Here is a 24,685-nt window from a genome sequence, read left to right as displayed (position 1 = left end):
GAGCGGCGGCGGTGGCCGGTGCGCGGGTTCGCAGCGAGACAGGCATAGTCGCCGCCGTGGCCGGTCCGGACCGAGGGCAGAAGGAGGCGCGGGCCGGCGGGCACCGCGGCCTCGGCCGGGTCGGCCAGGCTCCATGTGATGTCGGCCGGTGGCCGCGAGGCGGCGGTGCAGTGCAGGGTCACGTTGCTGCCCAAGGTGACAAAGATGGCGGGGTCGGCGTCGCGGTCGGAGGAGACAGTGATGACCGGCAGATCCGGGCCGTCTAGGCGGAGGAAGGGGGTCGGAACCGCGAGAGTCGGGGTCAACTGGGACTCCGCCAGGATTTCCGGAGACTGGACCTCCAGCCCTCTCCTCCCCAGGGACTCCAGGAGCCTGAGCCCTCAGATCCCTGTCCCCGACCGGAGGCACCGCCGCACTCACAGAAAACACTGACGTTGGTCGCGGCCTCCGCGTGGCCGAAGGGGCTGTGGACGCGGCAGGTGTACCGGGCGTGGTCGCTGCGCGTAGGGCGCGCGATGAGCAGCTGGTCGCCCTCTACGCGGATCCGGGGTGGCTCCACTCCCGCAGGGTCCGCTGCCTCCAGGACGCGTCCGTCCCGGGTCCAGCTCAGCTCCCCGCGACCCGGCCTCCACCCCACACAGCGCAGCCGGAGCTCCGCCGCCCCCTCCTCGGTCTCCGGGGCCTCAGGCTTCACCGACACCTTGGACACGGGCTCTGGGAGAGGGGGAACGGACTCGGGACTCGGTTCTCAGCCCCCTCGTCCCTTAGGACCAGGGAGCCCCAGCCCCCTCCACCTCTTACACCCAGGACTTCGCCCCAGCCGAGGCCCCCTCTTAGCCCTCCTCTTAGCCCGAGTTTTGGTCCCCAGGTCCAATTTCCCTCAAGCACCTGTCTTGACCCCCAGCTCCTCTTCTCCCTCCCTCCAGCCCAGAAGTCCTCTCTCCCCTGTCTAGGAACCCCTTCCTCTGGGACGGGAAACACATCCTCAGAACAGCAGTCATCTGCCCACAGCAACCCCTGCAGCCAGCACTCTGGACCTCAGGGCCCACTTACCATATACACGCACAATGAACTCCCGTATCTGCCGGGAGATCCCGGCCCGGATGACCTCGGCTGTGTAGACCCCAGCATCCTCTAGCTGGGCAGAGGACAGTTCCAGACTCCCTTGGGTCTGGTTAAATCGTAGGCGGCCTTTGTACGTGGGGTCCAGGCTGATCAGAGGGGCCCCTGGCCCCAGGCCCCCTGCTGCCAGCACCTTGGAACCTTGGCGCCAAACCACCAGAGGGGAAGGGGGACCAAGGCCAGGAACTGGAAGCAGAGGGAGCTGGATTGTGGTCCCCACCAGCACCGCAAGAGGGCCCCCCACTTGCGGGGATAAGGTTGGCCCCGAGGGGGCCTCTGAGGGAACTTTGGAATCCAGGCTCTGGGCAGAGAATTTAAGATCCTCATCCTCAGGGGAGAATTTTGAAACTGGGGTCTCCACAGAGACGTTCGTATTGGGGACTTGCCTGTTGGAAGCTGGGGTCTTAACAGAGGAGGAAGGCTTCGGGTTTGGGGCAGGAACTTGAGAACCCGAGGCATGAGGAACTACTTTGGAACCAGGGATTCCAGAGGAGGGGTCCAGGTTCGGCTTTTTGCCCTCAGCAGAAACACTGGACCGGAAGGACCTGGGCACGTCCTTCAAATTCAGCACCTCGGGAGACCCTTCAGAATGAGGGATATCAGCTTTTGAATCTGGAGACTGATCTGGAAATTTCCAGCTGGGGGGTTTGATGGAGGGAACTTTCAAACCCGGGCCCTGGGAAGATCTTTCTGAGTCCAAGGAGAGATTGGTTCTCTGAATTCCTGAAGAGGCTTTGAGGGCGAGGACCCTTACTCCCGAGGCTGCAGAGGAAAAGGAAGGGAGGGAGTTGCTGGGCTGCAGAAAAGGGAAATGGTGGGCAAGGGTCTGGGTGGGGGGCTTACCCAGCAGCAGGAAGAGCAGCAGAGCCCGTGAGGTGCCCATGGTGCCAGCTGCACCCGTGAGGAAACCGGGGCAAGACCCAGGGCCTGCACCCATTCCTCCCGGGCTAGACGAGTCCAACAGGATGGATAGCTTCCTGGGCGGGGAAGGGAGTCAGATCCAATGGGAGGTGCCAGGATCCCCCACCCAGATAATATGGCTGAGACACCCACCCCACCCCACTTGTCCTCATCAGCTAGTCCCGTCTGAGGGGAGGCCCAGCGTAAACCCTGCACTCCCCACACCCTGGGGGCAGACGGTGAGACTGGAGTCCCAGCTGGAAACTTAGTAACAGACTTGTGGAGGCGGGTGGGGAGGTGAAGTCAGGAAGACTTCCTGGAGGAGGGTCAGGTGCCCTTTGAGAGAGCACCCCGCCCCCAGCCTCCTGGCGTCTGGTCCACTCTGTCCTGCCTACATCTTCAAATACCCATGTCTGACCCTGCTCCCCCTCTGCTCTCCATGGTCCCCTGTTGCCCTCAGGGCCGAGTCTCAAGTGGTTATCTTCCACCCAGTTCTCTCTTCTGAGAGCCAGAACTGTGTCTCCTCAACCCCCAGGTCTTAACATGCCCCATGTCCCACTAAACGTAGAGTTTTCCCTCCAACCCCACCCTCCCGCATTCTCCATCTCCAGTGTGGCTCCGCCATCTAGAGGGATGCTGGGAGCCTTCCTCCCTTGTTCCTTCCCCTCACTGCTGTCAGTCTCTGGATCCCACCCCTCCTGCCCCCTGAATCTCTCTGCTCCCTTTCTTTCTACCAGCCAGACCCCAGCACAGGCCTTGACTTCCTCTGTCCGCTTGCCTAGCCTCCTCCCTCCAGTCCGTGGCCCCCCTGATGGTCCTTGAGTCTTTCTACCCCCAGAGTGGCCCCCTCATCCCTCACAGCCCTCCTGTGGCTCCCCAGCACCTGACCTTGGAAGACAACCAAGTTCCTCATCAGAACTTCCAGGCCCTGCATGGCCTAGACCCACCCACTCCTTTCCCCCTCCAGCACTTCCTCTTTGAACACCCTGCCATTCTTAGGCCATCTCTCCCCTCCCAGCCTTGGCCAGGACAGTTTCCTTTGCCTGAAAGCTCTGGCTCACTCCCCCACCCCCTCCAACCTGGCTTAACCACAATTTGTCCTTCAAGTCTCTATCAAGAACCAAAATAATAATTACCCATTTGCTGTGGTCCAGGAACTGTGCGAAATTCTTCCCGGGCATTAGGCTGAACACTTCCAAATGCTCTGAGCTGGGTGTTTACAAACAAGGATACTAGGCTCAGAGACATCATGGGACCTGCTGGAGGTTGCACAGCCAGAGGGAAGAGCTTGGTCCACAATGGTCAGGCTCCTCACTCCTCCTGAAAGCTTTCCCTACCACCCCATGCTAATAATGGTTAAAATACAGAGTAAGCATTTTCTGCATGTCAGATATGCTTGTGAAGACGCTACATTAATTACCCTTCAAAACCCCATGGGAGGACTTCCCTGGTGGTCCCATGGTTTACAGGGTTTCCCTGGTGGCGCAGTGGTTGAGAGTCCGCCTGCCGGTGCAGGGGACATGGGTTCGTGCCCCGGTCCAGGAATATCCCACATGCCGCGGAGCGGCTGGGCCCGTGAGCCATGGCCGCTGAGCCTGCGCGTCCGGAGCCTGTGCTCCCCCCCCAAAAAAGGTTACAAATTCAACCCTCCTCCTACTAAGAAATAGGATCTATCTCCCCCTCCCTTGGATCTAGGTAGGCTCTGTGACTGTCAGACCAAGAGAGTACAGCACAAGTGGCCCTGTGCTAGTCTCTGCATCTAGGCCTTGAGAGACTGGCATACTCCACTTCCCACATTATAGAATACTCCCGCTGGGACCCAGCTGCCATGATGTGAGGAAGCTCAATCATCCCAGTGGAGAGGAATCATGGTCCCTGGCCAGCAGCCAGCTCAAGTCAACATCCCCAGCCAGCTTGCCAGGCACATGACTGAGGCATCTCGGACACGCCATTTGAGCCACCCAGACTGACGCTACATGGAGGAGAGGCAAGCTGTCCTCGCCAAGCCCTGCCCAAATTTCAGATTTACAAGCAAAAGGATTTTTGGTTTAAGCCACCAAGTTGTGGAGAGGTCTGTCATGCCATGACAGACAACCAGAAAACGGGTATTATTACTAACTCCACCTGATGGAGGAAGAAACCCAAGCTCAGAGAATAGGAACCTGCCACAGGTCCTCTCAGAGCCAGCGACTGGCCAGGCTGGGAGCTGAACCCAGGGCCTTGGGCTCTAGACCCCAGGCCCCCAACCACTACACCAAGCTCTTACTATTTCTATTGCCCACATGAGGAAACTGAAGATTAGAGACAGGAAGTAGCTCACTCGAGATCTCACAGCTGCTAAGTGTGAGGGTAAGGGTCTAGAATCACTACGGCTGGCTCCAGGCCACCGCTCTTCATCCCCGCACTAGGTTCTGACTGCCTGCTGCTTGTCTGTCTCCCCAGCCAGGACCAGACCTTCCGGCCTCATTCCCTCTTGCGTCCCAAGTCTCGACAAGGGCCTGGCACCATTGTCTGTGCCCCCTTCACCATGGAAGCTCCTCACAGGCAGGGGCCGGATGTGACTCCCCTGGCTCCCCAGCGTCACCCAGCACAGGACCTGGCACACAGGAGACTTAAGTAAATGTTTGTTGAATGGATCAAAGAATGGGTTTCTGGGGAATGAGTTAACAAAGACAGACGCCGCAAGAGTCATGGTTTTATTGCCGGGTTTCAGGGAAAGGGCTCAAATGCGCCCAATCTCCTTCAGCTTGGCCACCAGGTCCTCTGTGGTCTCCACCTTGACACCGGCTGTGCGCTGGGGCGGGTCTTCCACGCTAATCACGGAGAGCTTGGAGGTCAGGTCCACGCCCAGGTCCCCAGCCTTGATCACTTCGATCTTCTTCTTCTTGGCTTTCTGCACATGGGAGGCTCACGGTTCACAGGGCTGCCCAAGCCCCTGCCCACACTCCTGCAGCCCCCTTCCATGGGTGCCACGTCTGCAGAACCACTCCCATTGGCTGAACACTTCTGGACCTGCCCACTGGCCAGGGCACACGTGACCTCTTACAGGGCCACACCTGGTGTGGACAATTCCTGCTGGCTGGGATGCCCTGGGGAGCCCTCCTATCGCGGGAGCCCACCTTTAGTCAACCGCCGTGGGAAGTCCTTCACTGGCTGGAACGGACTGGCAAAGTCATTCTTCTGGCAATAATAACTCAATAGACTTTTGGCCAAGATGACCAATTGTACTCTCCCTGTTGGCTGAGATGATGACTCATTGAACCCTCCCTATTGCCTAGGATGACACACTGAAACCTTCCTACTGGCTGAGACGACTCAATGAACCCTCCTTGTTGGATGGAATGAGATACTGAACGCCCCCTGCCAGTTGAGATGACACACTGAACTCACCCTATTGGCTGAGATGACACATTAAACGCTATTGGCTGAGACGACACACTAAACCCTCCGTATTGCCTGAGATGATACATTGAACTCTTCCTATTGGCTGAGATGACCCAATGAACCCATCCATGACGAACAGTGAACTCTTCCTGTTAGCCATGACGGCCTAAATGATGCCTTCCTGTTGGTAATGATTACCGGGGGAACCTTCCCTGACAAAACCAAGATGACTTAATGAATCCTCCTTATTTGGCTAAGAGTACACAGTGAACTTTTCCCATTGGTTGGAATGACACGGGAACCCTTCCTAGAGTCCAGTGAAGCCTTTCTGTTGGCTGAGGTGACCAGCAAACCCTCCCTGTTCGCCAAAAGAGCCACTGCCCCGCAACCTCGAACTCTCGCTATTGGCAGAAATGATTCAGTGAACCCGCTCCGTTAGTGACCGGGTGACCCCTTCCTGCGGAGGACACGTCCCTTGGGTCCTCTCTCCTCCCACGTGACCACCAGGGAGGCACTGGGCCCGCAGCACTCACCCGTCCCCAGGCCCCCAGTGGCCCATCTGCCAAGCACTCACCATGATGTTGGGCAACGTGGCGTAGCGGGGCTCGTTGAGCCGCAAGTCAGCGGTCACCACGGCAGGCAGCTTCAGGCGCAGGGTCTCCAGGCCCCCATCGATCTCCCGCTCCACTTTCACCTTGTCCCCTTCCATCGTCACCTGGGAGGCAAATGTGCCCTGGGGAGGGACAGCGTTGGGGGAGCACAGGTGAGGTTAACCCAGTGCAGGCACAGAGCAGGCCACTGCTGAGTGCACAGCACACGGATGGGCCAATGAATGAGAACAGAAGTGGGAGTCCCGCAAGGTGACCTACAGACATCAAGCTTAAAAACAGGAGGAAGCCACAAGAAGGGAACTCAAAAATCCAGGGGAGGGTCTTTCCTGGGACCCAGGGTGTAGGTCCTAATGTCCCGAACCTGCCCGTTGGATCACCCTTCCTTAATGATAATGAACATGTATAGGGTTTGGGGCACTGTTCTAAGTGACTGTATTAAGTCATCAGATCCTCACAGGAACTCTATGAGGTAAGTGCTATTAACCCCATTTTACAGATGAGGAAAACTGAGGCAGAGAGAGGCTCAAAAATGTGTCCAGCCTGGTTCCAGGCTCCATGTCATGGACTCACTTCCCCACCTTTCTGTCCCCAAGAGCTCCCTTTGAGGTCCCTCTGCTGAGCCAACAACAGAGCCTTCTGTGTACCCTGATCCTCGAAACATCCTCTGGGGCCCCCTCAGCACCCATTCTCTGGCCCAAGGCTCCTCTGCCCTTCGGTCCTGAACCACCATTTCCTGACGTGACCTACACCCTCTGTCTAACCAACCTGTTCTTTCCGTTCACTTATTCACTGGACAAATCTTTCAGGTCTTAGTTGGAATGTCCCATGAGCCCGGCTCTGGGGATGCACCATGAACACAACCGACAAGGACCCAGCTTTTGGGGGCATTTATCCTGCAATGAAGACCACCGGTAACCAAGTAAATACACAGTGGCCACTGGCCACATGTAGCTTCTGAGCATGTGAAATGTGGTTAGTTCCATCGAGGGAGGGATGGAATTTTTCATTTGATTTCGTTAATTTACATTTTAAAACCAATAAGCAAGATCCATTATCATGATTGTGGTGATGGTTTCATGGGTGTGTAACACGTGTCAAAGCTTACCTAACTGTACACGTTACACGTGTACAGTTTATCGTACAGGTCAGTTTTATCTCAATAGAGCTGTTTTAAAAAAAAGCATACTTGATGCAGTTATTGGAAAACGTTTAAGTCTGTTTGGAACAAGTTGGATGCGTGAATCTACTTTTTCAACAATGAGTATTAGGAATCTAAGTATTTCTTATGGAAATTGAGGATGTGAATTGAGATGTGCTGTAAATATAAAATACACACTGGTTCTCGACGACCTCGTACCAAAAGTCAAAAGAATGTAAAATAACTCAATATTTTTTTTTCATTTTTTCTTTTTCGGCCACACCACACGGCTTGTGGGATCTTAGTTCCCCAACCAGGATTGAACCTGGGCCCTTGGTAGTGAAAGCAGAGTCTTAACCACCGGACCGCCGGGGAATTCCCAGCTCAATGTTTTTTCTACTGATGACATGTTGAAATAATATTATCGATCTATTATGTGAAATAATATAGGATTAAAATGAATTGGGCCTTTTTTACTTTTTTAATGTAACTGTGAAAAGCTTTAAATGACCCATGTCGCTTGCATTTCTATCGGACTGGAATGGGAAATGTGGGGTTGGGGAGGGGGCGTGAGTACTTTCGTAGACAGTGGGCAAGGCAGGCCTCTCCGAAGAGGTGATACCTGAGGAGAGACCTGGTGGGGAGTGAAAAGCCCTGAGGAGATCTGAGAGAACCCTGTTCCAGACTGAGGGAACAGTCAGTGCAAAGGCCCTGAGGCAGGGATGAGTGGTGTGGTTGAGGAGCAGCAGGCTGGGGAAGCGGCATGTGAAGGCCCAGACGTGGCCTGGCGTCCTGGCTGTGCGCCCCTCCTTCCTGCCCACTGGAGTAGCCATCCTGCTTTACACCTGCCTCCCTCCAGAAGGGCAAGGACAGGGGTGGCTGTGTTCTGAGCCCCCAGGCCTGGCCTTCAGCAGATGCTCCCCACTCCGGCCTCACCTGTGGCCAGTCCAGAAATCCGGCTGTCATCTGCCCTGTCTGGTTACAATCGTCATCGATGGCCTGAGTGGGGAAAGAGAGAAGACTGTACACTGATGGAGCTTCTCACGTACCATTTGGGCCTTTCTCTAGAACGCAGGCTGGCAAATGTTTTCTCTAATGGGCCAGGTAGTAAATATCATAAGGTCTCTGTCACAGCCGCAGACAATAAGTGTCTATGTAAACAAACGCAGTAGCATTTCAATGAAACTTTATTTATAAAATCAGTGGCCATGGACCACAGTTGGCTAACTCCTGGTCTAGAATGATCCCATGCCCTCACTTGGGCCCCGAGATAGGCAGTCACTCGTCCAGGAGTACATGAGGGCACCTGGCATCCCAGAGGCCAAATCTTTGCCCGCTGTCTAAATAATCCAGAGGCCTCCCTCTAGCCAAACCCTATGCCAGTCACACTAGGGAACTAGATGAATGGCACCTGGGCCAATGAGAACGTTTTATATCCCTGACCCCAGTGATTGGTTCAGGGATGGGCACATGACTCCAGCTGGACCAATGAAGTGCCCGCTCTAGAAGCTTTGCGGGAGCCCTTGGGAAAGAGATTCTTATTTTCTCTTGGGTCTGTTAGGCTGGTGGGATGTGAGCCTGGAGATACACAGAGTGAAGCCGAGACAGAGGAGAGGGGCGTAGAGCACGTGGGACTGGACCAAGCTGTGCCTGAAGCTTGTTACATAACCTAATGAGCTTGCTTTTTGGCTTCAGCCGGTTTGAGTCACGATTCTGTCACCTACCTGCTTGCCCAGCAGCACCAGGTCCACCTTCTCCTTCTCTGCCAGCTTGGCCAGGACCCGGGCCACCTGCAGGGGACCCAGGCGATCCACCTCTGCAGCCGGCACCTCCACGTGGATGCCTCGGTCTGCACCCATGGCCAGAGCGGTGCGGATGGTCTCCTGCTGAGCAGAGGAGGGGCTTGACGTGGCTTCTAGCCCTAGGGGGACCAGTCTCCAGCCCTCCTCCCTCAGACCCAGGAGTCCAGGCCCCAGTCCCTCCTCCCTTAGACCCGGGACTTGGGGTCCCAGCCCCTCCCCAGGCCCCCGAGCACCTGGCACTGGGTAGGCCCGCAGCTGACGGCAATGACTTCCTTCACCAGCTTCTTCTCCTTGAGCCGTACGGCCTCCTCCACGGCGATCTCGCAGAAGGGGTTCATGGAGTGCTTCACGCCATCCGTGACCACACCCGTCCCATCGGACTTCACCCGTATCTGCTCAGCCAGGAGGGGAGGTGGCAGGGTCAGGGGGAAGCAGGCGAGAAGGCGGGGGTCGGGAGGGGGGCGGTGGCTGAGACACCAAGCCTCGCGCAGGCTGGACGGGGACCACAGGGACCTGGAAAGGGGCAGGGCCTTGTCCAGGGTCCCACAGCTCCAGGGACAGAGAGGGTTAGAATTCACAGATGGGTGGAGGTCACCTTCTCACTGAGACATTCGCTGAGCGCCAGGGACGTCTGCCATGCTCGTCCTACTCTGTGGCTGCTCCTTGGGCCTGAAAGAGTGTTTCTCAAATTTTTCTTTACCATAACCCACTGCGAGGGGTACATGTTACAATATCCCCAAGTGTATTATAAATGCACAACACACGTTTATACATTAACGTAAATACCAAGGCAATGTAAGGTTCGGTGATCGATTCTAACCCTTCCATTATACACCATACCCTGACATTTTCTGTTCTTTTTTTTAAAATGCCAGCCTGCCACGTGGTTTTCCTGACCGACACATGGTTAAGATCGAGTCTGAAAAACACTAGCATTGAAAACCTCTCTCTGCCAAACAGGCTAAGGTCAAGGGCAAGCAAACCTCGTCTATTCCTTCCCTCACACGGTGAGTCTTCACTGAACATTGGCCCTGCGCTGGAGTCCTAGGCACCACCATGTGCGAGGCAGACAGGTCTGCTGGCCCGGGAGCTCCTGGTCTGGCACAGCGGGGCATGGCAGGAACAACTAACTACTGCTTCTGTTAGTCTCCCGAGGCTGCTGTGACAAATGCCCACACACTTGGTGGCTTACCGTCTCACAGTTCTGGAGGCCAGAAGGCCAAAATAGGTTTTGCTGTGAAATCAAGGTGTCGGCAAGGCTGCGGTCCCTCGGGAGGCTTGAGGGGAGAATCTATTCCTCGGCTTCTTCAACTTGGGAGGGGCTGCCAGCATTCCTTGGCTTGGGGTGGCATCACTTCACCCTCAGCTCTGTGCTCCATCTCCGTGCAGCCTTCTCTCTCTGTGTGTGTGTGTGTGTGTGTGTGTGTGTGTGTGTGTGTGTGTGTGACGAAACTCGACTCCTCTCTTATAAGGACTCTTGAGATGGCATTTAGGGCCCACCTGGGGAATCGAGGAGAACCTCCTCATCTCAAGATCCTTAACTCAGTCGGGACTTCCCTGGCGGTCCAGTGGTTAGGACTCCATGCTTCCACTGCCAGGGCCCTGGGTTTGGTCCCTGGTTGGGGAACTAAGATCCCACAACTCACATGGTGCAGCCAAAAAAAATCCTTAACTCAATCACATCTGCAAAGACTCTATCTCCAAAGAAGGTAACAGTCACAGGTTCCACGGATGAGGAACTTCATAGCCCACGGGGGCCACTGTTCCCCCCACAATCCTCTTGGTAGCAAACAGGGATGACAGTATTGGCCACTGCAGGAGCATCTCGCACGAGCCCTGTTCTAAGCAATCACATCCTAACTCATCAATCCTGGCAACAGCCCCGTGAAAGAGGAGCTGTCGCTGTCCCTGTGGGCAGACGAGGAAACTGACGCTCCGAATAGAAGTACCTGTCCCAAAGTCACACGGCCAGTCAGCAGCGCTCTGCCCCCCAAGCACCCAAGGCCCCTCTGTACCACCTGACAATTCCTGAAGGGGGGTCCAGGAGCTGTGAGATAGCACGATCGGGGCCCGACCCAGTCTGATGTTGGAGGCTATCAGGGAAGGCTTCCCTGAGGCAGTGGCACTTGAGCTGAACCTGAAAGAGGAACTGGCATCGCGTAGGTGAAGTGTGAGGGAATGTGCCGGGGGTGTGGGAGGAGCATGTGCAAAAGCCCTGAGGTTTGAGGAGCCCCAGGAGGCTGGTGTGGCCAGGGGAACACAGTGTGCTGTCAGCGAAGCTGGCAGGGGCTGAACCGGGGTGACAGGCACAATAACAGATCCTCAGGCTGCCCATATCCTAATCCCTGGAACCTGTGACTGTCACCTACATGGCAAAAGGGACTTTGCAGAAGTGATTTAAGTTTAGGATTTGAGAGAGGGAGATTTTCCTGGATTATCCAGGTGGGCCCAAAGTAATCACAAGGGTCCTTACAAGTGAAAGAGGGAGGTGAGAGAGCGTCAGGGTCCAAGAGAGCAAACGCTAGACTGCTGATCGAAGACATAAGAAGGGGCCACAAGCCAAGGGACGCAGGTGGCCTCCAGAAGCTGGAGAAGGCCAGGAAACGGATTCTCTTCTTGAGCCTCTGGAAGCCATGCAGCTCTGCTGACACCTTGATCTTAGCCCAGTAGACTCATTTCAGACTTCTGACCTCCAGAACTGTAAGAGAATAAATTTGTGTTGGTGTGAGCCACCAAGTTTATGGTAACTAGCTACAGCAGCAATAGGACACGAATTCAACTGCGCAGGGCCCAGCAGGCCATGCCGGGGAGCTGGGTCTTGATCCAAAGAACAACAAGGAAAGGTAAAGAGGTGAGTGGATCCAACTTAAGTTTGTACAAGGTCGTTCTGTATCTCGGTGTGGAAAACTGGAAAAATGGCAAGAGCGGAAGTGGGGAGACAGCTGGGCAGCTGTTGGTCACCGAAATAAGAGATGACAGTGGCTCGGACAATCCATCCACATGTGGAAGTGGATGGACTGGAGAGGTCTGTGGAGGTGAAACTGACAGGGTGCTGGGGGCAGGAGAGGGAAGAGTGTAGCAGGACTCTCGGGTTTCTGGTGGGTACATCAGTACAGCGGGGGAGGATGCTGAACTAGGCTCTAGCCTGAGAGAGAGACTGTCAGAGAAGCCTGGCTTGGGAGCCTGCCTAATCTGGCTCAGGACCTCACCTCTTTCTTCTCCTGGGCCGACAGCTGGGACTCTCTCTCTGCGACTATTTCCCTGCACCTGTTTCTCTGGGGCTGAAGGATGTGGTTGTTCCTCCCATCCACGGGACAGAACTGAGATGGGAATGTGGGATTCAGGCAGGGGTCCCCCAGTCTGGCTGCACCTCAGGGACCGGTAACATTAAAAGGAGGAAGAGAACGAGGAAAAGGACAACTCCCACTTCCTATCACTGTTACTTCATTTTGAAAAAGTCACCTTAGCACCAACAGTAAGGCTCAAACCCCAGAACTTAATAAATGCACTTTACAGAAAAACCCATGGAGCAAACACCATGCACTGAGTCCACGTTTTTTTTTTCACTAGAACCTGGGCTGGGCATGTCACCCAGGATTTCCCCAGAATTTCCCAGACACGCCCCTGGCTCCATCCCTCACCTCCTTCCCCGGTCATCTTCCTCAAACTGCATCCCTCCTAACTCTCCCCGCCCCCTTCCTCTGTTTCTTTCTGGAGCATGCCTGCCATATGACATATGCTGTACTGACTAGCTGTCTTCCCCCCAGCAGAACGTCAACTCCATGAGGACAGGGATTTATGGGTATTTTGGTCATGACCGTATCCCCAAGGTCTAGAGCGGTGCCTGGCATGTGGTGGATGCACTGGAAATGTTTGTCGGATGAATGAATGAGAATTTGCTCACAAGAGTAATGCATTAAAACCTGCACCTGTCCGTTCATCAAACACTTCCTAAACAGCATGGAAACTAACAGGCCAAAGCCCTGTCTTCCATGAAAAAAAAATAAAATCCAAGATAGGAGTTTCCCCTTTATAAATAGGAAAGCAGCCCATCAGTATAAGGCCTCACTGGGAAGCCAGGGGGCCCAAGAGAGGGCCTCAAGCCTGCTCCGGCCCTGGCAGGACTCTCAGCCCCAGACTCCTGACCCCCAAGGAGGAAGGGTTGCGAGCTCTCCAGCACCAGGGGCCCGTGCCAGCTCACCTTCTCCGGGGAAGACCTTTGAAGCCTGAGTTGATTTCAAGCTTCGAAAACACTGTTTAGTTAAATTACGTAAGTCGGGAAACCATGGTTGGCCTGAAAAATCAGTGATGATCCTTTTTTTTTTTTTTTTTTTAATAACGATGTTTTATAAATTGAGGGAGATGATTCAGTGAAGCTTCCAGGCTTTCTCTCTAAAGGTGTAACAAATGAACTCTCAACAGAAACAGTCAGAGGGGACTTCCCTGGTGGTCCGGTGGTTCCGACTCCGTGCTTCTACTGCTGGAGGATGGAGGAGCATGGCTTCAACCCCTGGCTGGCCGCGTGCCACACGGCGCTGCCAAAAGAAAAAACGAAAGAAGAAAGAGCCAGAAACAGGAGGCAGGCAACCTCCAAGGGCTTTATAGGTGTTCACTCATTTAACCGTCCGGACAGCCCAGGAGGTGGGTTACTGCCACCGCCATCCTCATTTGCTAGATGGGTCAACTCAGGCACAGAGAGGCCAAGCAGGTGACCATGGAAGGCCTCAAAGACAAGGTGACTTTTTTTTTTTTTTTTTTTGCGGTACGCGGGCCTCTCACTGTTGTGGCCCCTCCCGTTGTGGAGCATAGGCTCCGGACGCGCAGGCTCAGCGGCCATGGCTTACGGGCCCAGCTGCTCCGCGGCATGTGGGATCTTCCCGGACCGGGGCACGAACCCGTGTCCCCTGCATCGGCAGGCGGACTCTCAACCACTGCGCCACCAGGGAAGCCCGACAAGGTGACTTCTGAGGAAAGTCTGGAAGGGAGTGAGGAAGCAATGCTGGGAACACAGAGTTGGGTCAGACCTTGCACACCACCACCACCCCCTCCCGAAAGGAGCAGCCAGTCTGGGGGCAGGGGGTGACAACTGGGCAAACAGAGGATCTCAATCCAGTGTGGGAAGGGCTGAGATGCAAGCCCAGGGGGCTGCAGGAGCGCCCAAGGACACATCAGGGTAGCCTGAGGGGATGAGGTGGGGGGGGGGTGGCTTCCTGTATGTGGCGATGTCAGATAATCCCTACACCCTATTACAATCAGTGGGATCAGAGTTAGGCGGGACAAAGGAGGGATGAGAAGCAGAGGGGGGAGGGGGGAGCTGGAAGGGCACCCAGGCAGAAGGCACAGCAGGGGCAAAAGCCCAAGGCAAGCAGCAGCCGGGTTTGTCAGGAAAGTATGAGCAGCTGGGAGGCACAAAGGGGTGATGGAGGGCCAGGGGGCCAGGGCTGGACCACGAAGGGGCTCAAGCACGTGGCGGAGGGGCTGGGACTTTGTCCTCAGGGTGCTGGGAGTGGCAGGATGAGCGGAGGGGCCATGGTCAGCCCTGGGGGCAGGAAGCCCCCCCCACGCAGGCTGGGAGGGGACAGACTGGAGGGGAGAGACTGGGGAAACAGGAGGACACAGCAGTGAGGGTTCAGGTAGAAGAAGATGAAGCCTGAACTGTTGCAGAAGAGGGAGCAGGGCAGAGAGATGGAGAGGGCATGGGGGACGGGGCTGAGAAACGACAGTCTGTGGGAGACGAGGGAAGGAGGGCTGCGGTGGTGCCTGGTTGGTGATTAGGTAGTTAGCAGCGTTTGAATCACTTGTTTCAGACACATCCAGGGAGATGCCCTGGGGCACCGTGGGAGGGGCAGGCCCTGCCAACACTGCGAAAAAGGACAGGAGCTCATGTCAGGACGAGCTCACACTTCCCCATTTGGCACAAACACCAGAAGCACCCACGGGCCAGGTCCTGGGCGGCGCAATGCTGGGACCCAGAGCTGAGTCAAACGTGAGCCTGTCTGGCGGGCGAGACAGATATGACCCCAGACATCTCAGGCCAGGGCCCAGGGCTGCGGCAGAGGAAGGCAATGGGAGCCCAAAGGGACAGTCAGAGTGGGAAGGAAACCAGAAGAATCGGGTCCCAGGACCCCAAGACGAGCCTGTCCCCCAAACAAGCAACACCCCTGCCACACACTGCCAGAGCTGTCATTAGGCCAAGTGGCTGTTGAGTGAGAGCAGGACTTGGTTGCATTTTGACCTGACTGCGGCTAGAGCTGCCTAGCCAGGTGATCCGGCAGCCAACAGAACCTCCACAGGCGTGTCCTCACCTGTCCAACAGGATTAACGATATCTAAACAGGGGAATTCCCTGGCGGTCCAGTGGTTAAGACTCTGCACTTTCACTGCCGTGGCCAGGATTCAATCTCCAGTTGGGGAACTAAGATCCCACAAGGCACGCAGCATGACAAAAAAAAAAAAAAAAAAATCTAGATGGTATTGAAAGGACTGAATAGGTTCATCTCCATCAAGGACCCAGAACGCTGCCTAGTGCCTAGTAAGGACCCACTAAATGTGAGTTGTTAATGATGCTTAAGTTTTCATGCTAGGGTCAGGCCTCCAGGCCCTGTACTGGGCAATGCTGGGGACACAGAGGTGGACTCCTAGTCTGATGGGCATTGCGGGGTGGGGACATACATGGATGGACAGTCACTGCCTTCAGTCTGGTTTAGGCCAACTACTGAGACGAAGTGGCTTGAGGGACTGTGTCTGATTTACCTCTGTCTGGACCATCTTCTGTCTGGAGACTAGTCAGGCCCTCCACCCCTCTCATGGAGGTGGTAAGCTATACCACCAACTTGTCAGACTGGTTTTCATCTCTAGCAAACACACTCCTCCCTTCCCAGCGTCTCCTCACTTGCCCTGGGGCTGTGATAGCTTCTGGGCTCCCACAGGACCTCCATGACAGCACTTTTTCCGTGCTGGACGGTCAACTGAGCGTGCGATGCAGCCGAGTGGGCGAAAGCCTGGATTGTGTGCAAAGCACCAGCTGGGATGAGGAGTCAGAGGGACCTGGATAGGAATCCCGGCTGTGCCCCTTCCCAGCTGAGTGACCCCTCTGCGCCTCAGTTTCTGCGTGTGTTAAACAGGAACCGCGGCTCCTCCAGCAGGTAAGAAAAAGAGAAGGTAACTCGCCCTGCACACAATTCTCAAGAGAGTGAGTACAGAACTGGTGGAAGGGGAACGGGGTCATGACCCAGAAGGGCTGGGTTTGAATGAAGAGGGATCGGGCGTCAGAACCTCTCGGTTCTTGACCTTTGCCCTCAGGTGTGAGTTTGACGTTTGAGGGAAGAGCTGCAGAGCATCAGAGGTACCAGAAGACCCTCATACAGTGTGCGCTCTTGACCCCGGAAGTATACGGCCGCGGGGCTCAGGGAGGAGGGAGAGGGGGGCCCGGTCACCTTCACGGCGAAGTCGATGACCCTCTTGACAGCCACAAGCGCGCGCAGCTCCGCCATCTTCCCTCCGCGGCGACCCGCCGGGTCCGTCCTCACCCTCGGCCTCACGGTCCGGACGCCCCGCCCCCTGTCCTTCTCTGCGCCGGCGCCCCGCGCCACCAGCCAGTCAACCGCTGCGGTGCCCGCCTCCCCGCCCCGACAGAGGACCAATCAGGAGGCCTGAGGGGAGGGCGGTGCGGCAAGCGGACGCGGGCCAATGGGGAGAGGATCCTGGGGAGGGAGGCGGAACCCGGAGGGGAGGGGAAAAACTGCTTTGTGAAGGGGGCGTGGCCGAGAACTAGGGGAAAGGTCTTGCGGGGGAGGGAAGCGCTGCCAGGCAGGAGTTTCAACAAGTAGTCCTAAACTTTTCCCAGTGCCCTAGGATTAGCCCTCTCCCCTAGTTCCCCACCTCTTACTCGCCTCTCCGAGTCGCGGTGCCTATGTGTCCGAGTCCCCCCATTCTCTCCATGCCCGTGTTCCTCATCCCCTCTGATCGTGCCTCTACGTTCCCCCATATCCGTCCTCCCCCGTCCCTGTCTCCACTTTTCCTCCATGTCTGTGTCCCTACATCCTCTCCACGAGCCCTTGTCCCCTCCTGACCCCACTACCCCCTGTCCCTGTTCCCATCAAAACCCTTGTCCTGTCCATGACCGAATCTCCGTTCCTGTGTCCCCCCATGTCTCCACGTTCCCTATAGGTTCGTGTCCTTACTTCCTCCCTGAGCCTCCAGGTACCCCCGTGTCCGCGTCCTCAGGTCCCCCAGAAAGGCACGTGGAGCCGCGGCAATGGAAACAGTTCCTTTATTCTGCCCCAGGCAGCTGCGGTCATAAGCACACGGGGAATCCACTGATGGCATCCGAGATCTGCATGATCATGTCCGCCAGCAGAAAGCAGAAGCCTGGCGGGAAGGGAACGGAGGGCGGGTGGAGGAGGGTGAGTCCTAGGGCGGATGGTCGGGAGGACCCCGGGGACTGGGGTTTGGGGCTCCAAGGGCGTTTCTGTCGGGTCCGCGGGAGCCCAGAGTGGAGTGTGTTCAGGAGTCCCTGGGAGGTCACTGTGGTGTTTCCTGGGAGGACAGCTGGGGAGTCTCTGCAGGGGGTCCTCGGGGCAGTCTCCTCTCCACCCTCTTCCGTTATCCAGGTTACCCGCGAAAACAGAGAAGGGTAAAGCCAGCCACCCCGAAAAACAGGACCAGGAGAAGACGTCGTTTTTCCCTGCATTCTTCACTGTGTAGCCTGTCATGGCGATCAGCAGCAGCAGGCCTGGGCCCCGCCCACCCGCCAGGTGAGGGTGGCCAGGGGGCTGCACCCAGCCTCACCCTGACCGCGCCCACCGCCTCAGACCACGCCCTTCTTGCCCGCCCTCCCGTCCCTGCTCTACCCCATCTCCCTGGCCCCGCCCCTGACCCTGCCTCTTTAGCTCCTCCCCCTCGGGGCCCCTACCTCCTCCAGCTACCAGGCCCACCGTATGCCATCTCACCGCAGAGGAAGAAGATGGCACTCGTGGTCCGGCCCCGCGAGTCGCCCTCCTGGCACAGAATCCGCAGCCCCATCACCAAGCCCACGATGCTGCAGCCCGCCGCCAGCACCATGCACGCCCCGGTCACCGCCAGCATGGCTGGGGAGAGCGGGCCGCATCAACCCCGCTGGCGCCGCTCCTGGCCACCACCCCCATCCGCCGGCTCCGAGCTGGGAGCAGAGTCAGGGTTTTGGATGGGGACTTGGAAGTTACATCGTGAGCGGCGGTTAATGTTGCAACAGGGAGGCAGGTCCCCGAGTTGGGGTTCCTGGTGGCCTGGTCACGGAGGGACAGCTGGATCTTAGGCCGAAGTGGAAGGGCTGGGGGCGGGGGCACCGCAGGATGTGCCCGGCTGTAGTGTCAGGAGAGGGGGCCAGCTGTGGTCAGTGCTGGGGGGCTGTCTGTCCAGTAGGGGGGGAGGGTCTGACAGCTGGGCAGCGGGGCCTCACTCTGGCAGGAGATGTTGGAGCAGGTGCCCCCGCTGCACTCCTGCCACAGGCCACTGTGGCCCCCAGAGTAGTGGATCCAGTAGTTGGTGGCCATGGACAGAATGGTGAGGATGTTGGCCAAGAAGCCCAGCAAGATGCCCCCGCTTTGAAGGCTGCGCTTCACCCCCATGCCAGGGAGGCTGCTGCCGAGGACCACACATGCAGGATTGGCCAACGCTCCTCCCACCCCCAGGTCCCTGAGACCCCCTCTTGCATGTCCCTCCATATCCCAGATGGCTACCCCTGCACCCCTGCCTGGTGCCCCTACTTCTGGGACCACCCCCCTCAGGCCCCTCCCAGACCCAAGACCACCTGCCCCCTCAGGCATCACTGCTTAGGAACCTCTGCCTTCCAGAGACCTCCATCCCCCAGTGGACGTGACTTTGGCCTGTCCCTTGCCTTCCCCACCACACACCCACCTAAATGACTCACCCACAGCTCCCAGGGCTTCTCAGACAGAGCCCAGAGGGTGGGGGAAGGGAGACTGGGTCTCTGTGAGGCAGCAGGAGTTCCAGAACCCCCTTCTCTAGTGGCCATTTAAAGAGATAACCACCCACCCACCCATACACACACACACACACACACACACACACACACAGAAGCAGCTCTTCTGGCAAACTGACAGCTCAGAGTCAGGTGGCAAGTCTGGGGGACCCTGAGGGCCATGACATGGTAGCCCGTGTCCTAGAAGCTGCTCTTCCCTTGACCCCATAAGCTCTCCTGGTCCCCAGCTCTCTGTCTCCCAGGCCCCCATGCAGCCTCCTGCCCCTCCCTCCACTTCTCAAGGCCGGTTCTCCTGGAGAACTCCATTCTGCATCTTCTTGCCAGGTGAGCTCCAGTGACCACTGATGCTCTGAGAGCATCGCACACTGCATCTCCAGCCCAGGTCCTCACCTGCTTCTGACCATCTCCCAGACCCTGACACCCAACCACATCCCCATTCATCTCAGCATCTTCCACCAAACCAGGGAGGACACCATCACCCCATCCAGTTAGTTGGACCACACCCCTGGGCACTATCCTCGCCCTCTTCCTGCCCCTCACCTTACAAAGCCCTTGGATCCCTGAGTCCAGTTCCTCCCACCCCCTGAAACTTTCTGGCTCCTTTCCTCCTTTGCCTCTCATGCCCTGGCCCCAGTGCACCCTTGTCCTGTCTCATGTCCCGCCTGTTGGATTGCCAAGCTCTTCTCTCCCCTTCAAGCCTCCCACATGGGCCCCAGAAGGAGCTTTCTGGCACCCAGGCCAGACGCTGTCCCTCCCCTGCTCACACCCTTAGCTCTCCATCACCCTCAAGAGACAGTCAACTGCTGGGCTAGAGGTGCTGCCTCCTACCCGCCTCTCCATCCTCATTTCCCCTCCCGCTCACCTTCTACAGTGGACCACAAAGCACTATTCTCCATCCCCTGAGAACTCCCAGCCTCTCCACGCCTTCACCGTAGGGTCCCTCTGCCTGCATTACCTTCCCTCGGCCCTGGAGAAGTTCCTAAACACCGTCTCCCCAGAAAGCTCACCTCCACACCACACCCCTCCTCCAGACACAGGCAGTCTTCCTGCCACACCTGCCCTGGGCTCTGCCTGCCCCCACCGGACTTGGAGCCCCTGGTGGGCAGGGCCTGATCTGACTCACCTCAGCATCCCCAGTGGGAGGCCCTGCAGAAAGGATGCACTCAGGAAAAGCCAGCTGAAAGAGTGAATTTGTTCTTTTTCTTTCTTTATTTTTTTTTTTGGCTGCACCCCGCGGCTTGCGGGTTCTTAGTTCCCTGACCAGGGATTGAACCCGTGTCCCCTGCAGTGGAAGCACGGATTCTTAACCTCTGGACCACCAGGGAAATCCCAAGAGTGAATTTATTAATGAAATGAGGAAGGCGCGCTAAGGGTGACAAAATCAGAAGGGGCAAAAGAAAAGAGCTAAAGGGAGGAAGACAAAGGGAAGAAAAGAGATAGAGGATGGAGAGACAAGGGCCCTGGGGCCATGCCCGAGCCCACACTGGTTCCCACTCTGGTGGGAGCATCTCTAGGGCAGGGCAGGTAGCAGGACTGACTCCTCTCTGGGTGCCCAGTGTCATCCGCCGTGGAGCTGCAGTGTCGTTGGCTTCTGTTGTGGTAGCATTAACCTCAGAATAACCAGATCCCAGCAAATTTTTGTTGAATGAATGAAGACACAAAGGAAAGAGCTTGCAGACGCTGGGAGTCAGGGCAAGAAGGAGAGCCAGCTGTTTTCATGGTTCCTGATGACACCTTCAGAGAATGGAGTGCCAAAGCCATCCTGTGGTTCACATGGCCTCATAGCCAGGCCGGTGGGCCCTGTAGTGAGCTCCCAGACTCAGGCCACCTGGGTTGGCAGAGAGAAGTTAAACCCTTGCTCCTGCCCTGCTCCCTCAGAGCCCCCAGCTGGGCCCCTATCCACCCCTGGAACTCCCCAGGGCAACAGTCACCTGCACAGAGAAAGAGGACAGCTGAAACCCAGCCCAGGTAGAAGGACCAGGAGAAGAAGGAGTGGATCTGGGGGTGTCCAGGCTGTTTCCACCGCTCGATAGTGTAGACCACCATGGCCACCAGCAGGGAGAGGGCTGGGGACGGAGACAAGAAGGATGGCTCAGCCCCTCCGCGAAAACTCACCAGGTCCCAGCGCCCCAAGCGCAGCCCGGAGTCCTTACCTGCGGCAAAGGCTATGAAGGTCGAGACAATGGGGCCGCGTCCAGGGGCAGACAGTGAAGGGATGCAGGACATGACCAGAAAGCTCACAGAGATCAGGCCCCCCAGGACAGCCAGAATGCAGAAGCTCTGTGTCACGTGGATATAGCCTGCTCAGAGACGGGACCGCTAAGTGCCCGTCCCCTCAGGCCCTTCCCCACCCCAAGAGAGACCGCTCCCCCTTACCTTCTACTGAGCCCTCATCTCCCCTTGGCCAGAGGCCCGAGTGAGACAAGGAGCTGGGCCCCTCGGCCACAAACCAGAAATTCGTGCTCAGAGCCACCAAGAGAGACAACAGGCCCAGGGAGCTAGTGAGCAGGGCCAGGGACCAGCAGGGCTCCATGGGGGCGAAGGCTGGGTTTCTGGGTCCTGGGTGATGAAAAGCCAGGTGATCCAGATTCCTGGGTCTCTGAGAAAGGAGGAAGCTCTGCCCCCTGGACTCCTGGGAGATTCAAGCAGTTGGGGCAGCTGGGGGACCTGTGGTCCTTCAGATCAGATTAGTTTGGTCTCACCCAGTTCCTGGCAGTTGACTCTCGTCACACATCCTCTCTTCCCGGCTTGCATCGGCACCCGCCCCCCACCCCTTGAGGTTCTCCTCACAGTATATGGTGGGGGGAGGGCCCTGGAGATGTCACATTGTCAGTGGTTTGGGTGGGTGGAGTGTGTCTCTACAGCCCCCTCGGAGCCCTCCACACCAGAGGGGGCTTCCTGTAAGAGGTGAGAGAGAGGCTTGGGAGGCCCAGAGGTGGGGTGTGGTGAGTGAGGCCAAGGTGTGAGTTAAATGGGAGGAGGAGGTGTAGCCAGAGGGGACAGTTGGGGGATGCATCATTCTTTCCTGTGGGTTCTGCAACCTTCCGTTCTGGCAGACGGGGGCCCCAATTCTAGGGTCTCCATAAAAGGAGGGGCAAGGAGGCTAGGATGCTTGGGGCTGAAGGAGGAAGCTGCTAGGAAGCCTAGACTCCAGGTCCTGAGCGTGGGGACACAGACTCCCGGCTCCTTACTTAGAGCTTATGCCCAGGGCAGGAAAACAGCGATCGCAATTTTGAAAGTTTGTAGAGGGAAGACACGCCCACATCCTCATCTGATACATGAGTTCACAGTTAGTGCTGTTTCGAGCAAGGCTTTCCGTCTGGTGTGCTTCATAAACAGGATCTGGGTTTCTGTGGTCGGGGAGTGGGAGTTGGGGAGTCAAGGATGTCAGTGCAGGACTTTCTGGCCCTCCCCTCACAGCAGCATCAGAGGTCCTGGGCCCCACCTCAAATAGAAGGTGAAGGTGCCACAGCCCAGGTAGAAGGCCCAGACAAACTTGACCTCTACGAAGCAGGAATGACCTGGAAGAGGACTTCTGTCCCGCAGATGAACTGAGCTAACAGTCCCAGGACAGCTGGTGAAGGGGAGAACCAGAGTGACCCAGGAGGCTCTGTCCTCTTCCTTGGTTGGAGACTCCAGTTTGCAGGCCCCCATCCTTCTCCCAGATGCTCACCAGTGGGGTAACTGGCCGCTCCTGAGAACATGCTCATGAGGACAGGCTCCCAGAAGGGGATCCAGGTCCTGAGCAGCTGGGGTGCCATCCCCAAAATGGCTCCTGTGATTAGCTGCCGGACACGCTTCAGGAAGTCTCAGCTGAGGGCATGTGGTGATCACGTGCACAGACCCATCTGAGATCTTTTTTTCTCCCTCTCTTTTTCTCTTTTGGCCTCACTGCATGGCTTGTGGGATCTTAGTTCCCCAACCAGGGATTGATCCCGGGCCCTCGGCAGTGAAAGAACGGAGTCCTAGCCACTGGACCGCCCGGGAATTCCCCCCATCTGTCATCTTGACCACATCCCAAACCCAACACCATCCTGACCGCAGGCAGCTCCAATCCCATCCTTTCATTTATTTATTTTATTTATTGGTGTGTGTGTGTGTGTGTGTGTGCCACACCGCATGGTGTGCGGGACCTTAGTTCCCTGACCAGGGATTGAACCCCAGCCCCAGCAGTGAAAGCGCTGAGTCCTAACCACTGGACAGCCAGGGAAGTCCCTCAGTCTCATCCTTAACCCCAGTTCCAATTCCAAACTCCAGCTCCAACCCCAAATTCAACCCATCCCAATCCCCAAGCTCAATCCCATTGTTAACCCCAGTTCCAACCCATCCCAAACCCCAAACCTAGGGGCTTCCCTGGTGGCACAGTGGTTGGGAGTTTGCCTGCCGATACAGGGGACACGGGTTCGTGCCCCGGTCCGGGAAGATCCCACATGCCGCGGAGCGGCTGGGCCCGTGAGCCATGGCCGCTGAGCCTGCGCGTTCGGAGCCTGTGCCCCGCAATGGAAATGGAAGAGGCCACAACAGTGAGAGGCCCGCGTACCGCAAAAAAAAAAAAAAAAAAAGGACGTACTGTGTAGCACAGGGAACTCAATATTCTGTAATAACCTATATGGAAAAGATTCTGAAAAAGAATGGATATGTGTATATGTATAACTGAATCACTTAGCTGTACACCTGAAACTAACAGAACATTGTAAATCAACTATACTCCAATATAAAATAAAAATTAAATTTGAAAAAGAAAAAATGAAAAGAAAATCCTTTAGATACTGTGTAGAGAATGGACTGCAGGGGCAGGGATTGGGTGGGGTGTGGGTAAGGGTTGAGGCTGAGCTGGTTAGAAGTCTGTGGCAATAAGCCAGGTGAGACATGATGGTGGCTGGGATCGGGGGTAACCATGGTTGAACAAGAAGGGGTCCAATTCCGAATACATTTTTAAGGTAGAGCCAAAACGATGTGCTAATGAATCAGATGTGAGACGTGACAGAAGGAAAGCTATGGAGGGTGATCCCAATGTTTCTGGCTTGAGCAGCTAGATAAAAATGGACTTGTCGGGCTTCCTTGGTGGCGCAGTGGTTGAGAATCTGCCTGCTAATGCAGGGGACACGGGTTCGAGCCCTGGTCTGGGAGAATCCCACATGCCGTGGAGCAACTAGGCCCGTGAGCCACAACTACTGAGCCTGCGTGTCTGGAGCCTGTGCTCCACAACAAGAGAGGCCCACGCACTGCGATGAAGAGTGGCTCCCGCTTGCCACAACTAGAGAAAGCCCTCGCACAGAAACGAAGACCCAACACAGCAAAAATAAATAAAATAAATTAATTTTTTTTTAAAAAAGAAAAAAAACCTTAAAAAAATTTAAAACAAAAATGGACTTGTCATTTACTAAGTTGGGGGAGACCATGGGAGGAGCAGATGCAGGGTGTGAGAGAGTTCAGGAGCTCAACTTCAGATATGTGAAAACTGAGATGCCTCTTCTTTTCAGGTGGAAATGTTGAGTAAGTAGTTGGAGATACGAGTCTGAAGTTATAACATCATTATTATTGCTAGAGTCAGCCCCTATAAATATGATTCCTGGAATAAGTCTCAGGAAATATTTCTACTTAAATAGGCCTCAATAAATTATAATCAGTTGATATTATTACTAGAGGAAGCCTCTATAAATATAGTATTTTGGTTATTTAAGGAGGTCCCAATAAATATTTCTAGGGAGTAAGCCTCTATTAATATAACAGTTCCTAGCCTAGGC

The 24,685-nt window shown here is 56.1% G+C and overlaps 4 protein-coding genes across 7 annotated transcripts in view; all 4 read right to left on the bottom strand.

Moving 5' to 3' along the window:
- VSIG10L (V-set and immunoglobulin domain containing 10 like) overlaps positions 1–3,448 on the bottom strand; it is a 10,085-nt gene extending 6,637 nt beyond the window's left edge. Inside the window, exons 1-4 of the mRNA XM_024768552.1 lie at positions 3,159–3,448; positions 1,054–1,884; positions 421–714; positions 1–262 (exon numbers count right to left, since the gene is read on the bottom strand). The exon at positions 1–262 is cut by the window's left edge and continues 2 nt beyond it. Of these exons, the coding sequence (XP_024624320.1) occupies positions 1–262; positions 421–714; positions 1,054–1,884; positions 3,159–3,273 (1,502 nt within the window). The 5' untranslated portion in view covers positions 3,274–3,448. The remainder of the gene's footprint in view (positions 263–420; positions 715–1,053; positions 1,885–3,158) is intronic.
- Positions 3,449–4,701: 1,253 nt separating this feature from the next.
- Positions 4,702–16,524, bottom strand: ETFB (electron transfer flavoprotein subunit beta). 3 transcript variants are annotated; one of them, XM_024768533.1, is made up of 7 exons: positions 16,393–16,494; positions 11,431–11,655; positions 9,191–9,349; positions 8,880–9,041; positions 8,092–8,154; positions 5,981–6,139; positions 4,702–4,915 (listed from the first exon to the last, which is right to left on the bottom strand). In XM_024768533.1, the coding sequence occupies exons 3-7, from the start codon at positions 9,293–9,295 to the stop codon at positions 4,745–4,747; spliced, it is 660 nt and encodes a 219-aa protein (XP_024624301.1). In that variant the 5' UTR covers positions 9,296–9,349; positions 11,431–11,655; positions 16,393–16,494; the 3' UTR covers positions 4,702–4,744. The 3 variants fall into 3 exon arrangements, with proteins under 3 accessions (XP_024624301.1, XP_024624300.1, XP_024624299.1); XM_024768532.1 differs by lacking the exon at positions 11,431–11,655 and having other exon boundaries at positions 8,880–9,038; positions 16,393–16,524; XM_024768531.1 differs by lacking the exon at positions 11,431–11,655 and having other exon boundaries at positions 16,393–16,511.
- Positions 16,525–17,212: 688 nt separating this feature from the next.
- CLDND2 (claudin domain containing 2) lies at positions 17,213–19,940 on the bottom strand. Of its 2 annotated transcripts, XM_024768550.1 has the most exons (5): positions 19,801–19,940; positions 18,396–18,577; positions 17,908–18,045; positions 17,574–17,690; positions 17,213–17,326 (listed from the first exon to the last, which is right to left on the bottom strand). In XM_024768550.1, exons 2-5 carry the CDS (start codon positions 18,562–18,564, stop codon positions 17,253–17,255), a joined length of 498 nt encoding a protein of 165 aa, XP_024624318.1. In that variant the 5' UTR covers positions 18,565–18,577; positions 19,801–19,940; the 3' UTR covers positions 17,213–17,252. The 2 variants fall into 2 exon arrangements, with proteins under 2 accessions (XP_024624318.1, XP_024624317.1); XM_024768549.1 differs by lacking the exon at positions 17,574–17,690 and having other exon boundaries at positions 17,213–17,554; positions 17,908–18,577.
- Positions 19,941–20,454: 514 nt separating this feature from the next.
- On the bottom strand, positions 20,455–21,715 carry NKG7 (natural killer cell granule protein 7). The gene is made up of 4 exons (XM_024768548.1): positions 21,315–21,715; positions 21,092–21,238; positions 20,870–21,004; positions 20,455–20,766 (listed from the first exon to the last, which is right to left on the bottom strand). Exons 1-4 carry the CDS (start codon positions 21,469–21,471, stop codon positions 20,708–20,710), a joined length of 498 nt encoding a protein of 165 aa, XP_024624316.1. The 5' UTR covers positions 21,472–21,715; the 3' UTR covers positions 20,455–20,707.
- Between the last annotated feature and the right edge of the window lie 2,970 nt (positions 21,716–24,685).

The sequence above is a fragment of the Neophocaena asiaeorientalis genome, unplaced genomic scaffold (assembly GCF_003031525.2).
Source record: "Neophocaena asiaeorientalis asiaeorientalis breed wild unplaced genomic scaffold, Neophocaena_asiaeorientalis_V1.1 scaffold629, whole genome shotgun sequence".
Classification (NCBI taxonomy): domain Eukaryota; kingdom Metazoa; phylum Chordata; class Mammalia; order Artiodactyla; family Phocoenidae; genus Neophocaena; species Neophocaena asiaeorientalis.
This window is presented reverse-complemented; position numbering and strand designations above follow the sequence as displayed.